Source organism: Erpetoichthys calabaricus, chromosome 2 (assembly GCF_900747795.2).
Source record: "Erpetoichthys calabaricus chromosome 2, fErpCal1.3, whole genome shotgun sequence".
NCBI classification, from domain to species: domain Eukaryota; kingdom Metazoa; phylum Chordata; class Cladistia; order Polypteriformes; family Polypteridae; genus Erpetoichthys; species Erpetoichthys calabaricus.
In genome coordinates, this window is record NC_041395.2 from 297679871 (window position 1) to 297705570 (window position 25700).

At 39.9% G+C, this 25700-nt stretch overlaps 1 protein-coding gene across 1 annotated transcript in view; it reads left to right on the forward strand.

Annotated features, from left to right (window-relative positions):
• The window catches only part of gpam (glycerol-3-phosphate acyltransferase, mitochondrial), a 91492-nt gene that overhangs the window by 2535 nt on the left and 63257 nt on the right, over positions 1 to 25700 (forward strand). Inside the window, exons 2-3 of the mRNA XM_028795834.2 lie at positions 13514 to 13638; positions 23737 to 23856. Of these exons, the coding sequence (XP_028651667.2) occupies positions 13540 to 13638; positions 23737 to 23856 (219 nt within the window). The 5' untranslated portion in view covers positions 13514 to 13539. The remainder of the gene's footprint in view (positions 1 to 13513; positions 13639 to 23736; positions 23857 to 25700) is intronic.

Genomic DNA, 25700 nt, shown 5'->3' on the forward strand with positions numbered 1-25700 from the left:
CAATCTTATTAAAACTCAACCAGGTCATTGTATAATGATGCAAAATAAATAACTGAAAGCTATAGTTTGGCACAATAAGTGTTCATCAAAAAAATAGGTTCCCACTATTTACGTGTTTCCAGAATGAAATAAATCTTGACAATCAGCAGGTAGCTCATAGTCATTTCCACCTATGTGGTCATTAGCAAACCATAGCTTAAATAACAAAAAAGGAGAGGAGATTTTAAGCAAGATCATGAAAACTAATTCATCCTTGTATGTAAGAAAAATATTTGTTAGATCTCTGCTGTAACTGAATATACAGAGTAGGGCATTACTGAATAAATGCAAAGCAACACATTCCATTAAGATAAAAAGTCAGTTCATAAACAGGGAGTTTTATACATACAGTATTTATTCGCTATGTTTTTTTGTTGGTGTAAACAAATTCAAGCAAGAACTACACAATTGCAAGTAACTTTCAAGGGACAATAAGTAAAAAGATGGATAAGCAGAAGGGTCAGTTTAGCTCCATCATGAATGTAGGGGTTTACACCCAATGGTATAGGGTACCAATTAATTCTGGTAAGGCTGCCCTGTCATTGGTTGTGTGTTTGCTTGATGGGGTTGGGTTCTGTTGGCATTTCCAAAGGGGAAAAAGGGAAAATAAGAGATCTGACCTTGTTGTGGGTAAGCAGTTTGATCAATTCAACTTTAGAATAGATTGAGGGTTCTAAGTCTTGACCAATAGGTTTTTGGCATTTCAAAGAAAAGGGGAAAGAAGGGTTCTGACTTTGGATCAATATTTAACACAAGAGGAAAGGGGAATAATGGTTCTGATCAACTTTAAAGTGGTGTGGTGTTTGGGGGAGGCCTGTGATATTAATTTTGGTTATTGTCCACTGAAAGTGGAAAGATCAAAGAAGAGAAGACTACAAGGAACAGATCTCTGCAGTCATTAAAATGCAGCATTAGTTAGAGAAAAAAATGTCCTGTGCCAAGTTATTTAAATAAAGTTGTCTTTGAAAACAATGGTAGAAGAGAGAACTGCCGACAAATGCTTTTCAAAAGGAGAGAAGCAAATTTGGACCAATTACTTTTGTAAGCAAAGAAGTCCTTATGGAAAAAAATTAAGTATGTAGAGGATGTCTGAGGGTGCTTTGCTATGGAAAAGTAGAATGATCCAAGTGTACAGAGGTATTTTCTATGAGGTCTCGTGTGTATTAATTGTGGTGATCAGATTTACAAAGGACAATAGCAAGAGGCTGAACAGGAAAAATGTAAAAGTAAATGAGGTAAAGCACAGCCTTGCCTAGCATCTTTTTAAATGTAAAAGAGTTGGAAGATAAATTGATTAATGTAATTTTTGAAGTAAAAGAGTCAACAGTAAAGAGTCTTGATCACAGTTATAAATTCTACTCTTGGATCCCATGAAGAACAGAACCTGGCAAAGAAAGGCCCAACTCATGGTCAAAAACCTTCTCTGTCTAATGAGATGAGGTTTGCTGGTGTTGGCAAATTTGGAGTTACATAGATAATACTGAGGAGACACTTCTACACTTCATCATTCCTCACTCTTACCACAGGTGCTCCACAGGGCTGTGTCCTGAGTCATCTGCTGTACTCCCTCCACGCATATGACTGCATGACTGCCAATGACTCTAACATCATTGTCATGTTTGCAGATGACACAGCTGTGGTAGTCTTGATATCTAATAAGAATGAACAAGCCTGCCTGGATGAAGTGGAGAGCCTAGGTGTCTACATCACAGAGGACCTAACCTGGTCAAAACTTACACCTTGGTGTAGAAGGCATAGTAAAGGCTTTACCACCTTATACGCTTTATTCATTTTGGGCTGCTCCTAGTTACTAAAGAACTTCTACATATTCACCATTGAAAGTGTCCTGGCAGGAACTATTATTTTGTGATCTGGGAGCAGCATGCTGCAGGACTGCAAGGCAGTACAGAGAGTGGTGAGGTCAGCTCAACATATCACTGGGTGTGCAGTTCCTAACTTTGAGGACATCTACACCAAGTGATGTAGGAACAGGGCAAAGAAAATTATCGGTGACACCAGCAATCCAAACAACGGCTTATTTTCTGTGCTGCAGTCAGGTAAACATTATTGCTGTCTAAAGTCCAGTTTAGAGAAACTGAGGAGTTTTTTTTTTTTTCTGGCCACCCGCATCTTGAATAAGAAAAGTGTCTAGATCTAAATGATGCACCATTGTTTACTCTCTTATATTAGAATATTTAAGTTATTTATTTAGCTATTTATCATATGTGAAAGACTATTCATTTTGTGATTTATAAAGTCATATATTATTTTTATTGTATATTATTGAATATGTATTTTGTGACAAATTTGATTTGACTTTACACACAAAACAAACATACTGTACTTTTGGACTGCAGCAACCTACAATATCTTCAGCACTGTAATGGACATCGTTCAGACAAAATCTCACACAGGGTGCATACAAAAGACTTGCTACCAGTCAGCATGTAACAAATACTCAGTAACTTATTAATTACCTTGAGCCAGGGTAACGCATTCCATCTGGAGACACGAACAACGACCATATACATAAATATTGTATTGAGAAGATGCAAGAGCTGAGGACCCAGCCTGCCATAGCCTGTAACCTCACATTCAAAGTTGACTTTTAGACTGTTAGTAGTGGAGAATTATATCATAGTAATATGATACAAAATAGATGAAAATTGACAGATGAAATAGGGAGTACTACAGGTGCAATTGGAGTTGCTGTTCTTGGTTGTTTGCCAAGCTATTTACCAGGCTGCACAGGTGACTGACTCTGAAGCATGTCCATATCCTTCTGTTCCTAAAGAAAATAAAGTTTGATCATTTTCAGAAATCTGGACATACACATAATGCCTAAATAAAACTTTGCAAAGAAAGTTATCCTTGGATTTTCATCTGTGGATTTTAAACAGGGTTGTCTCATTTGAGCAACTGAAGGCTATTAATCAGTGAAAGTGTTAAAAAATGTGATCAAAATTTGCCTCTCTATTTGTAACAATGTTACTATTGCTAGTAATACAGTATATCATAGAAATGTTTGAACACACTAATAGGATAACTAGGTGCATTTCCCAAACCACTCATTTTTCTTCATAAACTCAATTACCAGCCTTGTGCCAGCAAGACACAATACATGTTGTTGTATTCTTTTTTTTCAGTCTGAAATCTGTACTTGAATCACATTTTTACTGTTTTGTTAACTTCATCCGTATATCTAAACCCTTTCCCAAGAATGGTATAATTGGAGAATCAAAAGATTTAGAAATCTAATTGAGCAAGATTTGTGCTGAAAGGTGGAGTGGAACAGAAAGATTTTCTACTGAGGTTTTATGATTTCTTCTTGTGCTTTCTTCAATATTTTTGAACATTGGAGAAGGATTTAAACAGCATTTTTTGGAAAAATATACTTCTTCTGATTCTTTTGAGGAGTTAAATTGTATAGATATGGGTTAACTGTTGGTCCACATGGCAGTGTTTACTGAAGTCATCCCCAAAACAGTGGCCATGAGCTTCTCTGTTGAATGGGTAACCTTAAACTATTTCTAGAGGAGAGTTTGGATGATGTCATTCCAGTGACTCTGTTATTGCCTCTGGTTCAAAGGGATGGATTCCTTGTTTCCATCCACAGTCATAAAACAAATCTGATCATACCTGCTCAGTTTTGAAATCAGTGGTTATGCAATATGTGAGACGGTGTTCAAAGAAAATTGTCTTTGAGCTTACAATATACTGGTTAGGTTAGCTTAGTTTGAGGTAAAATTTCAACCTGCTAAATACTGAACTGTGCATCAGGAAACTATTTTTTAGTATGAATGCTTCTGTTTATTTATGCTCCTAGAAAGTCACAATAATGCATCATTTCTAATGTTGCCTGAAGAAGGGGCCTAAGTTGCCTTGAAAGCTTGCATATTGTAATCTTTTTAGTTAGCCAATAAAAGGTGTCATTTTGCTTGACTTCTCAGTAAATTCTTAAACAGTAACCTGAAGTGCGATTAGTGTGTCAAAATGAAAAATAAGTTTTATTTAACTTTTACCTTAGAAATTTCTGGTGCCAACGCCTGTGTTCTTCAGGCTATTTAATATTTAATATAAGTGACAGTGTCCTGTCACTTGCTTGGATGCTTATGTGTGTATTTAAGCTTTTTTAAAACTGAACATTCAGTTGTTCATCCATTTTCCAGAGTTGCTTCTTGTAATTCAGGGTCATTTTTGGTGAAATCCTATGATAGCAGCAGCAGGTGCAAGGCAGGAACTTTCAATGCATGGGGTGCCCCATCCATCACAGGGCACACTTGGTCATACATTAGCTATTAACTCATTTATAGCTGACATCCACCTAATCTGCTTGTTTTGTGGATATATGAGGAAAGGACATGTACATTTCATGCACATTTCCTGGGTTCATAACTAGAGGAAATTGTGAAATTTGACAGATAATAAAAATATGAGTATAAATAATTAAATGTTTCAAAAAATGTGTATTTTGTTACTTATTTCTTTAGGTATTTAATTCTTTATTTCAGTGACACAGTACACAACATGAAGTACACCTAGAAAAGTTGAAAAGGTGGGCTCTAGTGCATACTGTATTTTGAAAAGGTGGGTCATTGGTAGAGTGGACCGAGTTCTTTGTCCATCAAGTGCTACATTTATAGCAGATAGTGTGGCACCTGGCTGGGGTTCATGCCCGGACGGGATGCCCAGGAGGATCGGAGGAGAGCTTGTGCCTCCTCCAGAACACGAGGGGGCATCCTCCCTGGTTGCTGTGGGGGCCACGGGTACAGAGCTTGGAAGCTCTACCCTGTAGGGGCCCGTGGTCACCGCCAGGGGGCGCCCCGATGCCTTGGGAGCCCTGGACCTCAGTACTTCCGCCACACCCGGAAGTGCTGGGGGGAAGAGGATTGTGGACACCTGGAGGACTTCCGGATGTACCGCCAGAGCTTCCGCCACACAGGGGTGTGGCTACGGAAGCCCTCAGGATGCACCTGAAGTCCTTCCGGGGTGAATAAAAGGGGCTGCCTCCCTCCAGTCATGGGCAAGAGTTGGGAGGAGTAGGACAAAGCTTGGTGGAGAGGAGTGGAGGAGGACCTGAGAGACTGAAGGCATTGTGTTGTGTGGCCAAGGACTAAGGGGTGATTGGTGCTGTGGCATCGGGTTGTGCTCACGATAAGTGTAAATAATAGTGTACAATAAACGTGTGGTGGACTTTAAAATGCTCTCCGTCTGTCTGTGTCCTCTCATTTCAAATGCAGACTCCTGTAATGATGATGAATTCAGACTATTTTGCGTTGCTGTGTAGTTGCTTCATGCATCAAATTTGGGAACCTATTTTTGTACTCTTATTCTCCACAGACACACAGAGTCACAGTTCTGAGCATGCACTCTGCTTGCCTTGGGAGTCCCGTAGTTTACATCTCGATTGCTTTAAACTCTAGTCCCTAGTGGTGGGTGCCTTAGAATTACTCATCCAATCACTAAGTCCTTGTAGGCTGATGGGTAAAAAAGACAGTTTTCATTTTCAGGCATATTTTATATTGCGTGTGATGTCATTGTAATAAATAAAATAAGAATTCCACCTTAATAAGGGAATAAGTGTCTGTTTACAGTGCATCCTGAAAGTATTCACAGCGCATCACTTTTTCCACATTTTGTTATGTTACAGCCTTATTCCAAAATGGATTAAATTCATTTTTTTCCTCAGAATTCTACACACAATACCCCATAATGACAACGTGAACAAAGTTTACTTGAGATTTTTGCAAATTTATTAAAAATAAAAAAATTGAGAAAGCACATGTACATAAGTATTCACAGCCTTTGCCATGAAGCTCAAAATTGAGCTCAGATGCATCCTGTTTCCCCTGGTCATCCTTGAGATGTTCCTGCAGCTTAATTGGATGTCCACCTGTGGTAAATTCAGTTGACTGGACATGATTTGGAAAGGCACAAACCTGTCTATATAAGGTCCCACAGTTGACCGTTCATGTCAGAGCACAAACCAAGCATGAAGTCAAAGGAATTGTTTGTAGACCTCTGAGACAGGATTGTCTCGAGGCGCAAATCTGGGGAAGGTTACAGAAAAATTTCTGCTGCTTTGAAGGTCCCACTGAGCACAGTGGCCTCCATCATCCGTAAGTGGAAGAAGTTCGAAACCACCAGGACTCTTCCTAGAGCTGGCCGGCCATCTAAACTGAGCGATCGGTGGAGAAGGGCCTTAGTCAGGGAGGTGACCAAGAACCCGATGGTCACTCTGTCAGAGCTCCAGAGGTCCTCTGTGAGAGAGGAGAACCTTCCAGAAGGAGAACCATCTCTGTAGCAATCCACCAATCAGGTTTGTATGGTAGAGTGGCCAGACAGAAGCCACTCCTTAGAAAAGGCACATGGCAGCCCGCCTGGAGTTTGCCAAAAGGCACCTGAAGGACTCTCAGACCATGAGAAAGAAAATGTCTCTGGTCTGATGAGACAAAGATTGAACTCTTTGGTGTGAATGCCATGCGTCACGTTTGGAGGAAACCAGGCACCGCTCATCACCAGGCCAATGCTATCCCTACAGTGAAGCATGGTGGTGGCAGCATCATGCTGTGGGGATGTTTTTCAGCGGCAGGAACTGGGAGACTAGTCAGGATAAAGTGAAAGATGACTGCAGCAATGTACAGAGACATCCTGGATGAAAACCTGCTCCAGAGTGCTCTTGACCCCAGACTGGGGTGACGGTTCATCTTTCAGCAGGACAACGATCCTAAGCACACAGCCAAGATATCAAAGGAGTGGCTTCAGGACAACTCTGTGAATGTCCTTGTGTGGCCCAGCCAGAGCCCAGACTTGAATCTGATTGAACATCTCTGGAGAGATCTTAAGAGCCCAGACTTGAATCTGATTGAACATCTCTGGAGAGATCTTAAAATGGCTGTGCACCGACGCTTCCCATCCAACCTGATGGAGCTTGAGAGGTGCTGCAAAGAGGAATGGGCGAAACTGGCCAAGGATAGGTGTGCCAAGCTTGTGGCATCATATTCAAAAAGACTTGAGGCTGTAATTGCTGCCAAAGGTGCATTGAAAAAGTATTGAGCAAAGGCTGTGGATACTTATGTACATGTGATTTCTCTGTTTTTTTAGTTTTAATAAATTTGCAAAAATCGCAAGTAAACTTTTTTCACGTTGTCATTATGGGGTATTGTGTGTAGAATTCTGAGGAAAAAAATGAATTTAATCCATTTTGGAATAAGGCTGTAACATAACAAAATGTGGAAAAAGTGATGCGCTGTGAATACTTTCCAGATGCACTGTATGTCTGTTCGTTTGCTATGTCTCTGTTATGCCAATAGATGGCACATCACTAACACTGGTTTTGCAAAACCCATACCAAATGTCATATGACTTATATAGTAGTGCCTAGTGCACTACTAAAGTTAATGCTGAGGTTTGCGTTTATTACTTAAGACGGGTAGCACAGCAAGTAACAAAATAAACACATTAAGAAATAAGCAAAACAAAATAGGTACATTTCATGACACATCTAATTTATGCTGACATAAATTTTTCTTTATTTATTGTCACCTTTCACAAAACATTTTTGTGTGTATGTGATTGTTTAATCAATTATTTTTTAACTCTACGTATTTATACTTTATATTTAATTTTGTCTGCCCTATTTCTCCATGCAGCGCTGGTCAAGCATGTTTTTTTATTTATATGGAAACATAATATATTTTCTTACTTATAATTTTGTGAGGGCTGGCATTTTTCACCCATGTCTTGGGAGCCATATTATAGCAGCACTGATTACTTTGCCTTTTTTTTTCTGTCCCTGGAGTACCAGTGTCAATTCTCCAGTGCTATGTTGAGTAATGTGCTTGCCTAGCAATGAACTGATGTGTGAGCTACTGCTTGTTGTTGATGGGAATGCTGTATGTTCTGCTTTTCCATAACCCTGAAGTTAGATTAAGTTTGTTCATTTTGTTTTAATGCAGCTGCAGTTTCAGAAATTGATTAACTGTTTTAATTAATATTGTTGTCTTATAGTTGTTTCCATATTAAGTAATCTTTTCTGTTTTAAAAATTTTCTTATGGCTGTTGTCATATAAGAATTATACATTATTGGTTTTATTTACTTAGTAATTCTGTGCCATAAAATAAACAGCGTCTAGTTCATTAGAACTTGCCTTTCATTTTTACATATATTTTGTTTTTCAGTTGAGTTTAATTAGGAACATTCTGATATTTTGTCACTTAGTTTTAATTGTAGAAATTGCTAGAATGTGGCAGAGACTTTAGAATTGTATCTTGATGTATTTGACTGCTTGCAGCAGTACTTGTGAACATTTGTTTTGTTCCAGTATTTAATGTTGGCTTTCTCAGAGATTGTTAGCTTGATGCAGCATATCTAATGTTGCTAAGCAGCTGATTTCTAATCTTGGCACAATTTTTTGTTTTGGTATTTGGTTTTAACCACTGTTGTATTGAGAGTTTCTTCATTATACAAAGAATGTCCAGTTAGAATACTGCTGTTGGAATTCTACTGCTAAATTGCAGTTAATTTCTAAACATTCTTTGTATTTAAAATAAATTGGAACCAAACATACCGTAGTTTGGATCATGAACCATCTGAAGAGACTACGTTTTCATTAACTGATCTGTGCCTATGTGTTTGCACTAAATGATTAAGTACTTCTATGTATTCTTTAGGTTTGCCACACATCTACATTGTTTTAAAAGTGTAAACAGCTATAATAAAGAAATGAAAATGTATTTTTATTTTAAGAAAGTTGAAAAACTTGGATTTAATTGTTTTAGGGATGAATTATGAATTTCCTTTTCCATATCTCCCTAAAGCAAATTCTGCTTTACTTTGGGTTGCAAGAAAGATGATCATTAAAGTTTGTGTATTTGCTGTCATAGTTTTTGTGTCTGTGATAAATTACATTTCAGATGGTTTCTGAAAATATTAATTTATTACAGTGTTGTTATTCAACTATGAAATCTGTGGGCAATGAGGTATAGAATGACACAAACAAATTACACTGAATCAATCACAAAAATTTTAAAGCAAGTATTGAAACCTTTTTTGCTTTATTATTTGTCATGCTTATTTTTGTGCAGTGGAATGATTTGGTTTATAGTAGATCACAATGTGAGTGAAGTAGAGTGAATGCAGGCTGTTGGTAGCAGATGATCTTAAAATTAGTATCATTTGTAGGTTTGAATCCTAGTTTAGGCACTGTCTGCATGTGTTTAATTATAGTTGTCCTCCCACAACGTTAAGACATGCATTCAGTTAATTTACAGCTCAAATGTGACCCCATATGAGTCATTATTGGAATAAGTATGGGTGTGCCTTACGATGGACTGGAACACTACCTAGACTTGTCCCAGTGTTCCTGTGCCTAAATGAGAAAGTTGTACTGTAAATATACAGTAAGCCTGAATGAGAATGGTACCATGTTAGACCCAAGACAAAATAAAGGTGTGTGAAAATTCAATATTGATTTTCATAACTGTGAAGAAGATGCCTCATAAGTCATAAAGGGAAATAACATTCAAATCTTCTTATCTCAGTGGATACCCATGCTTATTTATTCTTTTAGTAAAAATGTTGAAGAAGCATATTGCATTTCAGATTTTTTTTACCTTTAACAAGAGCATTATATGGTTAAAGATGCTAAGATTTGCACTGGGTGTGACGAGGATGGATAGGATTAGAAATGAGTACATTAGAGGGTCAGCTCAAGTTGGATGTTTGGGAGACAAAGTCAGAGAGGCGAGATTGTGTTGGTTTGGACATATACAGAGGAGAGAATGCTGGGTATATTGGGAGAAGGATGCTAAGGATAGAGCTGCCAGGGAAGAGGAAAAGAGGAAGGCCTAAGCGAAGGTTTATGAATGTGGTGAGAGAGGACATGCAGGTGATGGGTGTAACAGAGCAAGATGCAGAGGACAGAAAGATATGGAAGAAGATGATCCGCAGTGGCAACCCCTAACGGGAGCAGCTGAAAGAAGAAGAAGAACAAGAGCATTATATGGTTATTTGACTGGTTTTTAGTAATCTGTAAGTTATGGAAAAATGTAGATACATCTATTTTAGAAATGGCAGTATATGACAGGAACAGTTGATCTACCTTTACAGTTATATTTGCACTAAATAAATCCTGAAGCATTCAAACATTTAAGACATAAGTATGTTAACGGTAAATAATTATAAACGTGAAAAAACAATTTCCAGTATTTAAAGAGTTTCAGAGCCCTCTTACTTTATAGAGCTTACACAAGCCGATGTAGTTGAGCTTTACATAAGACGTTAAGAACATTTTGGGATTATCAGCCTTTCAGTAGTCTGCTGATTTTTCAGCAGAATTTATCTAAACTTCAGGTTACCAATTATTCACATCAGCACATTGAATTATATTTTATCAAGACTACAGCATCAGTGGCAGAACTACTGACAGAATATGTTGCCAGCAATAGCTGCACCAAGGAACAACAGAGTGTAATTGCAGACCGCAGTACTTGTGAGGTCAGTCATGTAATGCCTCAGTATCACAAAACACCCTCAATGTTAGTCATGAAACACCCATTGCATTAGACAATGGTTAACATTAGGGCCCCGTTACACTATGGTTAAGATTAGGATTGAGGGAGGGTTATCTGACTCAAAGGGCGTTTTGTGACTGACGTTGTGGGCATTACCTGACCTATGTCACAGGTATTGCAGGCTGCAGTTAGACCCTTCTCACAAAGAATGGTCCAGGTTGCTGCTTCAAGAAACAAAGTACCCATGGGAAAGTTCTAGCAGTCCTGTCTGACAGTGACTGATTAAAGTGGAGATACTGTAACTGTAGGGACTTAGGTTTTGAATCTTCCCACATCCCAATGATACGCATCTTAGGTTGACTGGGAATTCTAAATTGGTTCAGTGTTGGCGTTTGTATAAGAGCTCTACGATGGACTGATGCTTCCGGTTTCATTCACACCTGGTATCCAATATTTTGTCATCTCCCTCTCACCTTGAATTGTAATATTGTAATAGTTTTTTACATTATATGTTGTTGGTCACATATTTTGTAAAAACACAAAACTGCACCAAAGGACAGAAATTTGTCAGTCATATCTTGGAAGAATGTTACCCAGTTAAATTTGTTTTCAGAGCTTTGGAAAGTTTCCAGAATGCAGGCACAACTATTGGTCAATCCAAGAAGCATTGATGACTTCTATGGGGTGTTCGGTGCCATATTGTTAATGTATTTTATACCCTTGCTATTTTTTTTAAATTTATGGCCTTTTCATTACTGAAGAAAACTATTGGGTTGTGCACTCCAGTACGCATTAGGATGGTTTGCAACTGAGTGAAGCTGCAGGGATGAGGATCAGCATCTCTAAATCTGAGAGGAAATTGGAGGGATGGTGAAATTGACAGATGTCAACAGATTAGGGCAGTGAACACAGTTAAGTGATCGCTAGAAGTGGTGAAGAAGGAGCTGAGACAGAAGGCAAGGCCCTTGATTTACCAGACATCTACATCCCTACCCTCCGCTATGGTCATGAGCTTTGGGTAATGACCGAAAGAACAAGATCACTGGTACAAGCAATTGAAATGAGCTTTTTCCACAGGGTGTCTCTGCTCTCCCTTACAATTAGAATGAGAAGCACAGACATGCAGGAGAGGCTTGGAGTAGATCTGCTGACCCTCAGCTATGATAGGAGCCAATTGAGGTGGTTTGAGCATCTGATTCGGATGCCTCAGTGTAGAGCATCTCCTCTCAGATGGCCAGCTGGGAGGTGACCCCGAGGAAGACCCAGGGTCCACTGTGACAATTATATCTCCTAGATAGCCTGGGAATGCCTTGGAATCCCACAGTGTGAGTTGGCAGAGAGATGTTTGGACCTTACTACAAAGATGGTTGACCCCATGACCCAGTCTCAGATAAGGTGGAAGATTAGATCATTACTGCTTGATTACATTTTACCAATGTATGATGCTTGGATACATTGTTTAAAAGAAAAGAGAGAGAAAATTTTAAAAATGAAGAGTGGGATGCACTGATGATTAGAGCTGATTAACCCTCTATTGGCACAGGCTTAATTCAAACAGAATAAGTACCTGTGATTGAAATTTACTAAAGTACAACTTCTACAGATAATAATACTGAATTATATGAAGGTCTTCTTGACAACTTTTGTTTGTGGCTTTACCTTTCAAGTCCAGGTACTGAAAACTGTAAAACTTTGTCTTTCCAGCCAGCCATCATTGCCGTTAAATGCTTTGTATTGAATATTAAATGTCTTGCAAAAGACACATGCTTTAATGTGTTAAGGTGTCGTAATTAATACAACCAAAATTGTCCATTCACAATGAAGGTGAATTAAACCTTTTCTTATTAGGGGCAGGAGTTGCCTGGGATAACCTAATGCTATATTTTTATTTATTGTAAGGTGCAAGAACATACTTCATTTTAGAACTAAAATTTGTGTGACATATTAATATATACCATGATTGTGAAGAAATAACTTTGACTTGGAAAAATACCCAACGTATTCATTAACATGCTCTGTTCATAATAGGTTTTTCAATTTCATAGTAAAGCAAATTGTTCTGATAACTCTTTTATTCTCAAAAACTAATTAAAGTTATTATACTGTAAATTAACCACATAATTCCTGTAATGCTTCACCTTCTGCTACTTTTTTTATTTTATAGACTTTACCCTTCTATGTAGAGAGCTTTGCTGAAGCTCGGGGTAAATTTATACTTCAGGTGAAGATGAACGAGTACAGGACAGAAGCAAACAAAGTTTCCACAGTAGGGTGTGACTGCAGCACTCAAACATAATGAGTAGTTTCGGCTAACATGTTTTGCTTTTCTGCTTTCATTTTAATTACTTCAGTGTGTGTGTGTGTGTGTATGTGTGTGTTGAAAATTCCAAATTCTATATGTACATTTGTCCTCAAGTGCTCCTGTAGGCTGGTTATGGAGAGCATTTCCCAGACAGTATTTACAAGTTAAATAATTCATATGAAGTTATTCCTTGGCTATAATATTGTGCAAAGCAAAATGAAACCAAAAGTCAACTTAAGCATAAGCAAAGTGTTTGGTATAGGGATCACTACCAATTATAGTTATAAAACACAAACTGCGTTGCTTCTACATTCCCACAAAGGGTGTGTCACGTTTCAGGCACTGCCATGCCTGGCACACGCACAAGTAAAATCTCAGTAAATGCTCTTGGTATATTAATGATGTTATGAAAATTCTTTCAGTGCTATGCCATTTTGTCTTTTTATCTGTAGTTTCAGTATATCTTTTACTATGTACAAGGATGCTGATTCTACTGTGCAGTTTTTGATTTTGATTGATTTTAGCTTTTTCAAAAAAAACTGCAGAGCACATCTAAACAACCTTTCGTAGAATAATGATTGTCTTTTTTTATTTGGGTTAAAGATAACCTTTTAACTAACCACTTTTTTTAATGATGTCTTTTTCCTCCCTCCTTAGGTGTCTGGTCTACGTTATTCACTGTAATGGATGAGGCTGTGGTGTCTTTTGGGACACTGGATGCTGTCTTTGCTCCTAATCTATTGGAGCAAAGCAGTAGATGGAAACATCCTAGTGAAGACTCGGTAAGATTTTATTTCTTAATGCCCTGCTTATAGTAAGATGTAATACTGTATATAATGTAATATTTTTACTTTTTTTCTTGTGGTGCATTTGTGAAGCATGGATCACTTGTGACTTAGGCACTATTTCTTAAAAGGTGCACGTAGAAACTTAAAATAATGTGATGCTTGAAACATCCCTTTTGCATACATAGACTTACTTAAAAAAAAAAAAACAAAAAAAAAAACTGAGCCAGGCACACTTTATTATGCCTATAATTCATAACGGAAGCCCAGACAAAATCACTTGACTGTTCAAACACATTAAACACAGTCATTATTTTATTTATTTATAATCTTCATCTAACTAATAAGATAAATACTATCTTTCATTAATGTATGTGGTAAGATGTTCTTCTTAAAATGTGTTTGCCATAAGTGTGACATGTCAAAACTACATTTTTAATTGAAGTTTCCAAAATATCAAACAAGTTAGAAAAAGCAAGCAATACAAATATATTTAGCATGCAAAGCACCTTCCTAGCATGCAACACTTCCTTTATAATAGAAGTGTTTGGGGCAGTATCAATGGGCTGCTGTTTAATGGCTGAGGACAATATAAATTTGCTTTTTTTTTTTTCTTTCCAGAATTAGTTTACTTCATGAATAGTCTGTTCATTTATGCAGTTATGTGTGTGATAACTATCTGCTTGAAATTTAAAATGAGAAGCAGTTTTGAAAGCACAGCATGAAAAATATGCAGATAATGATGTTGTTTTAGTGTTGCTGTTAGAAATAATGGAGTAGTTTCTCTGCCCAAAAACCTTTTAATTTTCAGTAATTTGGATATTTCAGTTACAGTTTTTACGAGAGAAGGGTGTTTAACCTTTGAACAATATGTCAAGTTTTAACATTCAAGAAACCTTACAGTAAATGGGGTGTGCCCAGACCAATAAAACTACAGACCAAATAAAAACCATCTGAAGTACTATATACTCATATATGGTGTTATACTATATAACACAATCCTGGTTGAGATGATAGGAGGAGACTGGACCACACATTTATCAAGTACTATTCCACGTCAACCTCATATACATTTGTCCTCGAGACAGTAGCCAAGAATTACAGTATACCAAATTAAATACAAACTTTTAAGTATACACTATACAAATAACATTAAGTACACTGGGGTTGTAATCTTACAGTCCAATACAGGTAAATGTAGGTAACATTAATGTGAGTGCAATGGGAATTGTGCAAATGATTTTACTACCAAAGTGACAGGTGGCACATATTAATAACATGACAGATACTAAAATGACATAATATTAAATTAAAAAATATAGTGACATGGCTTATGTCCATATTGCAGTTCTGTGATAGCAGTCTATGACTAAGCACACTCCTCTGCTTAATTATGGTGGTATATAGTAAGTGATGTTCATTGTCCATAGTAGATAGCAGCTTGCATAATGTTCTCCACTCTGCCACTGTCACCAGAGAGTCAATTTCCATCCCAACCACAGATGACTTCTGGAGAAGCAGCGAAGTGTGATGGAAAAAGGTTAATGAATGCTTCAATGTCCGGGATTATTTTTCTTACTAGTTTTGAAGTTAATGCTGTTAACATTAAATTGTTATAGTACTAATAAGGTTGCTTAACAGGCAAAAATTAAACGTGTGGGGTGAAGAACTATATAGAGCTTGGACTAGAGGTTTTAAATGATAGGAACATCTGGACTCTTCTTATTGTACAGAGTATTTTATTAAGTTGCTCGATGAGAGTTTCACACTGCTTCCAACATGTCACAGAAAGGTATGCTAAAGGTTTATCGATATTACATTGCTCAGCCAGTTCTTCATGTTTGGAGATAAGATGCCTGGAATAGGGTGAGGGTGGAGAGCTATTTTCAAAGTGTAAGTAAGTTATTGTACGGCATATTTTAGTCATCTGTAAAGTATACACTATACTACAATAAAATCCAGAACAAAATATGAACCTGTGACCACTTTAAAAACCTGTCCTGCCTATTTTTTAAGCAAGTGTTAAATCTGATAAATGAAGGAAAGATGTTACTGTAAAGTGACACAGACATCATCTATAAAAATGTTATGTCACTAATCCTCCATGCAAAGGCAGTATACAAGAAATGAGTCTCCTTTAGTATAAACCTGAAATGTAATGTTAGGGTCTGAGGTTATACCTATCACGTACATTTCAATTTTCAAACCAAAGTTGTACCACTTTTTTAAATCTTGGATCATGGGCCTGATATGTATCCAGATCACAAACTAAATATGTTGTGAAGTTGGGAGTAATGTAAGAATTGTAATAAATAATCGTAAGTCCAGCAATTTTATGGTTAATTACTTAGTGATGATTCTTTTACTTTAACGGAATGGGGTTAATTTAGGTGTTTTTATTCAGCAAATTATTAGATTTGTACTCTATTTGAAAGATGCATTTTTCATTTCTCATATTTGGTGGTCATTCTTCCGTAATTAAGTCTTCTTATATATGGCATAAAACATGGGGGTAACATTTTTAACACGGGGTCATTTTAACATGGATTTTCTTATCTAGTTTCCTTTTCATGATTAGAAATCATAGAATAGCCTGGTATGGTGTCTGGCATAGTTGGAATCTTAGTGGCCTTTTTTTCCGAGGCTTTGGAAAACATCTTGTATCACCCCAGTCCCAAAGGTATCACGTCCTAGTGAGCTGAATGACTTTCGGCCTGTTTGCTCTGACAATCACATGTGATGAAGACCATGGAGAGGCTGCTGCTTCACCACCTGAGGCCACAGGTTCAACACGCCCTTGACCCTCTGCAGTTTGCATATCAGGAGAAGGTGGGAGCGGAAGATGCCATCATCTATATGCTACACCGATCCCTCTCCCATTTGGACAGAGGCAGTGGTGCTGTAAGAATTATGTTTCTAGACTTCTCTAGCGCCTTCAACACAATCCAAGATGGTGCAGACCTATAAATATCTGGGAGTGCAGCTGGATGATAAATTAGACTGGACTGCCAATACTGATGCGCTGTGCAAGAAAGGACAAAGCCGGTTATACTTCCTTAGAAGGCTGGCTTCCTTCAACATCTGCAATAAGATGCTGCAGATGTTCTATCAAACAGTTGTGGCGAGCGCCCTCTTCTACGCAGTGGTGTGCTGGGGAGGCAGCATTAAGAGGAAAGACGCCTCACGCCTGGACAAACTGGTGAGGAAGGCAGGCTCTATTGTTGGCATGGAGCTGGACAGTTTAACATCTGTGGCAGAGCGAAGGGAGCTCAGCAGGCTCCTATCAATTATGGAGAATCCACTGCATCCACTAAATAATGTCATCTCCAGACAGAAGAGCAGCTTCAGCGACAGACTGCTGTCACTGTCCTGCTCCACAGACAGATTGAGGAGATCGTTCCTCCCCCAAACTATGCGACTCTTTACTTCCACCAGGGGGGGTAAACGTTAACATTTAACATTATACAAAGTTATTGTCTGTTTTTTTTTTTTTTTTTTCACCTGTATTATTATCATTCTTTAATTTAATATTATTTATTGTATCAGTATGCTGCTGCTGAAGAATGTGAATTTCCCATTGGGATTAATAAAGTATCTATCTATCTATCTATCTATCTATCTATCTATCTATCTATCTCTCTGGTGCTTTTGGTTAAAAATGTCCTCTTCACCTTACCAGACTGATCTCCGGCAAACACTGGACTGGATTGCACCTTAATATGACACATTTGTTATAAGGGATAGCATTCCTAAATTTGAGGTCATGATCTTCATAGGAAAAGGCAGGCTCTGCATTCAGAGCTCAACCTCTTAACAACCAAAGAAACTGAACAACTCATTTTTAAATCAAGTCATCATTATTATGAACATGGAGAGAAAGCTAATAAGCTCTTAGCTCAACAAATCCACAAGCAAGAAGTTCGCAATGCAATCCCAGCAATCCCGACACGAACGGAGATAAAATCATTGACTGTAAAAATATAATGCACACATTTAGAGACTACTGTAAATCCTTATATTCTACTGAGTTTAAAGAAGACAACACACAATCTAATGCATTTCTGGATACATTACAGATACTGTACCACAAATAGATACTTTTACTGCAATGGAACTGGATAAACCTCTGGTGCTATCAGAATTACTAGATGCTATAAAGTCACTTCAGAGCGGGAAAGCAGCAGGCCCTGATGGCCACCCTGTCAAATTTTATAAGAAATTCTTCACTCAGCTAGCTTCCCTCTTATTAGCAACATTTACAGAAGCTAGAGACAATCAAATTCTACCTCAAACTTTTCGCCAAGCAGGTAGCGCTGCTGCCTCGCAGTTAGGAGACCCGGGTTCGCTTCCCGGGTCCACCCTGCGTGGAGTTTGCATGTTCTCCCCGTGTCTGCGTGGGTTTCCTCCCACAGTCCAAAGACATGCAGGTTAGGTGGATTGGCGATTCTAAATTGGCCCTAGTGTGTGCTTGGTGTGTGGGTGTGTTTGTATGTGTCCTGCGGTGGGTTGGCACCCTGCCTGGGATTGGTTCCCTGCCTTGTGCCCTGTGTTGGCTGGGATTGGCTCCAGCAGACCCCCGTGACCCTGTGTTCGGATTCAGCGGGTTGGAAAATGGATGGATTAATCACCATCTTTCCTAAACAAAATAAGGACTTATTACAATGTGCATCATACAGACCAATTTCACTTCTGAATAATGATGTTAAGATACTCTCAAGTCCTAGCTAGAAGGATGGCGAAAGTGCTGCCTTTGGTAATACCACAAGATCAAACTGGATTTTTTAAAGGCCGACACTTAGCTCCCAATCTTCGACGCCTGTTTAATGTAATATATTCACCTGCAAAGTCAAACGCCCCAGAGATGATATTATCATTGGATGCAGAAAAAGCATTTGATATGATTGAGCGTAACTACTTTTTCATTACATTAGAGAAATTTTTGGTTTGGCCCGAACATTTGTGCATGGATCAAACTACTGTATACCAATCCAGAAGCTTCAGTTTGTATTAACAACATTTGTTCAGACTACTAAACATAAAGCTCTTTATCAACAAAATCTCGCCGTCTGTATGGAAAAAATTAAGCAAGACTTGCACAGATGGTCAACCCTTCATCTCACTCTAGCTGGAAGAATTAACGTTGTTAAGATGAATATCCTTCCTAAGCTTCTTTTTTATTTCAAAACATTCCCATTTACATCAGTAAATCATTTTTTAAGCAATTAGATTCAATCATAACCTCATTTATTTGGAACTTAAAACATTTACGTATCCAAAGAGCGACCTTACAAAGACCTAAGGCAGAAGGTGGCATGGCTCTACCTAACTTTGTTTTATTACTGGGCAGCAAACATACAAGCTATAAAAACCTGGACACAAATAGATGAACATACACAGGCTTGGTCCGCAATAGAAATAAAATCCTGATGTACTTCTTTATATTCCCTGCTTTGTGCCCCAATAAATGCAAGTTATCGTCGATACACTAATAACCCAATTGTGCTTCACTAACTCAGAATATGGAACCAATGTAGAAAGCATTTTAAGATGGAGAATCTTTTATCTGTGGCACCTCTGCATAAGAACCACCTTTTTCATCCCTTGCAAGCATATGCACTTTTTAATATCTGGAAAACATTTGGGATTAAATTGCTTAGAGATCTTTATATAGACAACATCTTTGGATCCTGTGAACAATTACGTTCCAAATTTAACTTTCCAGCAACACATTTCTTTCACTTTCTTCAAATTAGAAACTTTGTTAAACAGAACCTGATTTTCTTCATCTTGCACCTTCCTCTACACTGGAAAAAATATTGCCTCAGTTTCGAGGACTTAGACAGCATTTCTGCAATATATAAAATTATTTTACAGTCCCTCCCTTTCAAAGATCCAAGAGGACAATGGGAATAGGATCTCTTTACTCAACATATCAGAAAAGGAGTGAAGGGAGCAATGCAGGAGAATTCACTCAAGCTCTATATGTGCAAAGCATACAATTATTCAACTCAAAATTATATATCAAGCACATCTGTCTCGCTTAAAACTGTCCAAAAATGTTTCCAGGGCAAGATCCAACCTTCGAACGCTGCAATCCAGCCTCACTGGGTAACATGTTTTGGGCCTGCACCAAATTAACATCATTCTGGACAAAAGTTTTTAAATGCCTTTCAGACAGCCTTGGTGTCACAATCCCTCCTAACCCATTAACAGGTGTGTTTGGTGTTCTTCCAGATGGGTTTAAAGTGGAGAAGGACAAACAAACTGTGATTGCCTTCACTACACTATTGGCATGCAGACTTATTTTGCTAAACTGAAGAATCCTAACGCTGCTCTTTTAAGTCAGTGGGTAACTGATGTTTTTATACTATTTGAAATTGGTAAAAACATGGCAAAACATTTTCAAAACCTGGCAGGATCTTCATCCATCCATCCATTGTCTCCCGCTTATCCGAGGTCGGGGTCGCGGGGGCAGCAGCTTGAGCAGAGATGCCCAGACTTCCCTCTACCCCGGCCACTTCTTCTAGCTCTTCCGGGAGAATCCCAAGGCGTTCCCAGGCCAGTCGAGAGACATAGTCCCTCCAACGTGTCCTGGGTCTTCCCTGGGGCCTCCTCCCGGTTGGACGTGCCCGGAACACCTCACCAGGGAGGCGTCCAGGAGGCATCCTGATCAGATGCCCAAGCCACCTCATCTGACTCCTCTCGATGCGGAGGAGCAGCGGCTCTACTCTGAGCCCCTCCCGGATGACTGAGCTTCTCACCCTATCTTTAAGGGAAAGCTCAGACACCCTGCGGAGGAAACTCATTTCAGCCGCTTGTATTCGTGATCTCGTTCTTTCGGTCACTACCCATAGTTCATGACCATAGGGTGAGGGTAGGAACATAGATCGACTGGTAAATTGAGAGCTTCGCCTTGCGGCTCAGCTCCTTTTTCACCACGACAGACCGATGCAGCGCCCGCATTACTGCGGATGCCGCACCGATCCGCCTGTCGATCTCACGCTCCATTCTTCCCTCCCTCGTGAACAAGATCCCGAGATACTTGAACTCCTCCACTTGAGGCAGGATCTCGCTACCAACCCTGAGAGGGCACTCCACCCTTTTCCGGCTGAGGACCATGGTCTCGGATTTGGAGGTGCTGATTCTCATCCCAGCCGCTTCACACTCGCTGCGAACCGATTCAGAGAGAGCTGAAGAGCACGGCCTGATGAAGCAAACAGGACAACATCATCTGCAAAAAGCAGTGACCCAATCCTGAGCCCACCAAACCGGGACCCCCTCAACGCCCTGGCTGCGCCTAGAAATTCTGTCCATAAAAGTTATGAACAGAATCGGTGACAAAGGGCAGCCCTGGCGGAGTCCAACTCTCACTGGAAACGGGTTCGACTTACTGCCGGCAATGCGGACCAAGCTCTGGCAACCGATCGTACAGGGACTGAACAGCCCTTATCAGGGGGGCCGGTACCTCATACTCTCGGAGTACCCCCCACAGGATTCCCCGAGGGACACGGTCGAATGCCTTTTCCAAGTCCACAAAACACATGTAGACTGGTTGGGCAAACTCCCATGCACCCTCCAGGACCCTGCTAAGGGTATAGAGCTGGTCCACTGTTCCGCGACCAGGACGAAAAACCACACTGTTCCTCCTGAATCCGAGGCTCGACTATCCGACGGACCCTCCTCTCCAGGACCCCTGAATAGACTTTTCCAGGGAGGCTGAGGAGTGTGATCCCTCTGTAGTTGGAACACACCCTCCGATCCCCCTTCTTAAAGAGGGGGATCACCACCCCGGTCTGCCAATCCAGAGCACTGTCCCTGATGTCCATGCGATGTTGCAGAGGCGTGTCAACCAAGACAGTCCTACAACATCCAGAGCCTTGAGGAACTCCGGGCGTATCTCATCCACCCCCGGGGCCCTGCCACCAAGGAGTTTTTTGACCACCTCGGTGACCTCAGTCCCAGAGATGGGGGAGCCACACCTCTGAGTCCCCAGGCTCTGCTTCCTCATTGGAAGGCATGTTAATGGGATTGAGGAGGTCTTCGAAGTACTCCCCCCACCGACCCACAACGTCCCGAGTCGAGGTCAGCAGCGCACCATCCCCACCATATACAGTGTTGACACTGCACTGCTTCCCCTTCCTGAGACGCCGGATGGTGGACCAGAATCTCCTCGAAGCCGTCTGAAAGTCGTTCTCCATGGCCTCCCCAAACTCCTCCCACGCCCGAGTTCTATGATGAATGAAAACTTTGGACGCCGTTTTCCCTTGCCCGGACGCTGGTCACCGGGGCCCCACTCTGGAGCCAGGCCTGGAGGTGGGGGCTCGATGGCGAGCGCCTGGTGGCCGGGCCTGCACCCATGGGGCTCGGCCGGGCACAGCCCGAAGAGGCAACGTGGGTCCCCCTTCCCATGGGCTCACCACCTATGGGAGGGGCCAAGGAGGTCGGGTGCAGTGTGAGTTGGGTGGTGGCCGAAGGCGGGGACCTTGGCGGTCCGATCCTCGGCTACAGAAGCTGGCTCTTGGGACGTGGAATGTCACCTCTCTGAAGGGGAAGGAGCCTGAGCTAGTGCGCGAAGTTGAGAGGTTCCGGCTAGATATAGTCGGGCTCACCTCGACGCACAGCTTGGACTCTGGAACCAATCTCCTTGAGAGGGGCTGGACTCTGTACCACTCTGGAGTTGCCCCCGGTGAGAGGCGCCGAGCGGGTTTGGGTATACTTATTGCCCCCCGACTTGGAGCCTGTACATTGGGGTTTTACCCCGGTGGACGAGAGGGGTAGCCTCCCTTCGCCTTCGGGTGGGGGGACGGGTCCTAACTGTTGTTTGTGCGTATGCACCGAACAGCAGTTCGGAGTACCCACCCTTTTTGGAGTCCCTGGATTGGGTGCTAGAGGGCATACCTTCTGGGGACTCCCTCGTTCTGCTGGGAGACTTCAAATGCTCACGTGGGGCAATGACAGTGAGACCTTGGAAGGGCGTGATTGGGAGGAATGGCCCCCCCGATCTGAACCCGAGCGGTGTTTTGTTATTGGACTTCTGTGCTCGTCACGGATTGTCCATAACGAACACCATGTTCAAGCATAGGGGTGTTCATATGTGCACTTGGCACCAGGACACCCTAGGCCTCAGTTCGATGATCGACTTTGTGGTTGTGTCGTCGGACTTGCGGCCACATGTCTTGGACACTCGGGGTGAAGAGAGGGGCGGAGCTGTCAACTGATCACCACCTGGTGGTGAGTTGGCTTCGATGGTGGGGGAGGATGCCGGTCAGGCGTGGTAGGCCCAAACGTGTTGTGAGGGTCTGCTGGGAACGTCTGGCAGAGCCCCCTGTCAGAAGTAGCTTCAACTCCCACCTCCGGCAGAACTTCGACCTGGCAGGATCTAATCAATAATATTTTAGAATAAGCTCTTAAAGCACTGAGGAAGTTGACTCTCTTCCATTTCTTCTCCATTTATCTTCATCTGCCTATTAAACTCATCAATTTATTTATTTTTACTAGCTTTAAGTTTTATGCTGTCTTTCTTAGGGGTGGGGGTTGATTTGTTGTCAGTCCTATTTTTTGTAAAAAATGATATATTTGTATGGAATGATGACAATAAAATCAATAAAATTTTAAAAAAAAATTTGACTTGCTGTTTAGCAAAAGGAGCTGCCTGGAGTGGAGCAGTCCATGTACTTTAGAGTCTTGTTTATGAGGTTAGAGTTAATAGTGAAGGAAAGAATTAGATATTGGGCATACAAAACCGAAATGTGCAGTTTTTCTCAGATTCATTGCAGTGTTTTGGAGGGGAGCTTAACAATATGAAAGAAACCTGAAGTAACAACTGCTATTTTTCATGATTGGAAATGAGCCATTTGAGGTGGTCTGGGCATATAGACCAATGTGGTCAGCACCCACAGGATGGGTTAAATTCAGCATGGCTTAGGAGCTTCTCAGGCTGTTGTAAGAGAGGTCTGATCTGTTTCATTTTGGAGGTTGTTCACCACAGCCTTCAATCAAGACAATTGGAAGGAACAAAATGGAAGTGAAGCCTAGATTTTACATTTTATTCTTCTACTTCTGTCTCCACTGAAAATATGTACATTTTTTTTCTAGGAACGTAGTGGTAGCCCATCAGTACTGAGATCAGCTGCTTCAAAATGGAAGGAGGGTCTCTTAAACCGTAAAAGACCATTTGTTGGAAGATGCTGTCATCTGTGTACACCACAGAGTCAGGTGGGTATATTTAATGATGTTTTTATATTTTTTAATTTAACAATATAGGTATTGCTATTGTTAAATTGTGGAATAAAATATGTTGATAATCAGACAGAAAAATGTGACAAAAATTCTTATTCTAGACTTTTGGTCAGCCAGCTGCCCAGTTTCATTGCAGAAATTCAAAGTCTTATATTAAAATTATGCATTCAAACATTTCTGAATGTGAGGAAATGATTATGGGTGCTGTGTTTTTGTTACCATAAAATAAATAACAGTAGCTACAGAGATACCCATCAAAATGTGTGGTAAAACCAGTTGGGCATCAGATTATGTAGCCCTTGATGTGCTTTGCCCAGCAAATGATCTTTTTCGAGAGTGTACAAGAATAAAGTCATTAAGCCCCTAATCTTTTTATCTGTCTTGTTTGATTCAGCCCCTTATCCTCTTTAATAAAATCCCTGTGTGCGTCCAGGTGTCCGTGTGTGTGTGTCTTCTGGTGAAGTGAGCATGCGCGGGGCACGGTGCAATGCGCGATATTACTGTCTGAGAAAGGTAGAGGCGTTTTACGGAAATACAAACCAGTATTACTGCGAGAGGAAATTAAAGGTACACAATACAGTGACTCATATTACAGCCACATACAAGCCAGTATTACTGTCAGTGGAGATTAAAGGCATATTACCGACGCGCACACCTGTATTACTGCCAGAGAAAATTAAAGGTATAATACGGACGTACAAGACAGTATTACTGTCACAGAAAATTAAAGACACACGATACACGGCAGCAGCCCACGAAGAACGGTCAGCTCAGCAAGTAAACATCAACAAAAGAAAGGCTGAAAGAAAGAAAAATACGACCAACAAAAAGAATGAGGTCAAAGTCCCTTTCCATTTAATATAGACTGTTCCTACTAATGTTTATGCACTGCTGTTCTAGCCTAAATGACTAGTCATAATATAAAAGGCGAAGGAGAACAGCTCTTCAATTTAACTGCTGTGTGGATGACCGCAAAACACCCATCTGTAATTTTTTTTTTTTTAGCTGAGTAATACAAATAAAACTATGTGCAAAAATGACAGCGGGCTTAGGTTTCTGATCTCTGCAAATCCTAACGACTTGCCTGATAAAACATTTTATGTTGGTAATTAATATACAAGCTACTGCATTATGTGCTTAGTGAAAATGACCAACAGGTGGTGTTTGTGATTCCTCAGTTGTTGGTGATATAGCTGCTTCATTTAATATATTTATTGTGCATGTTTAAATTCACTTACTATGAATTTTACAAGTACCTGGTCACTTGCTGTGGGCATTGTGTGCTTGTTCTGACTATATTAAGTTTATATACTGTATAAAAAAAGTTTATGATGTTTTACAATTTTCTTTAATTACATAAACTTAATATTGTAGTAAAAAGCATATTTATTTTCTGAAATACTTAATAAAGTACAATATGGAGTTGCCAATCAAAAGAAATTAGTATCTTTAAGGTTAAAAATATTGTTTGTTTTACAATGCTGTTACTTGCAGCATGATAGTATATTTGCAACAGCAGTGTACTGGAGTTTGGGGTTTGGCATTTGTTTCTTGTGCAGTGCATGAATTTCTTAAGACATAATTTATAATAAGACTGTATTCATTATTAGGTAATTAAAAAATAAGCATTAACTTAGTATTAAATAAGCATTTTAAAAAATAAATTGGTGAATACCACAAACACTTTTTTTTTTTTTACCCTTTAACCCTGTAACAAAATTACATTCATAATCAACATTGACAAAATTATATTAAATATCTACGGAAATTAAACTAACAATGTATCTGGTATTTAGTAATAGTACGAGTTTATCAGTAAT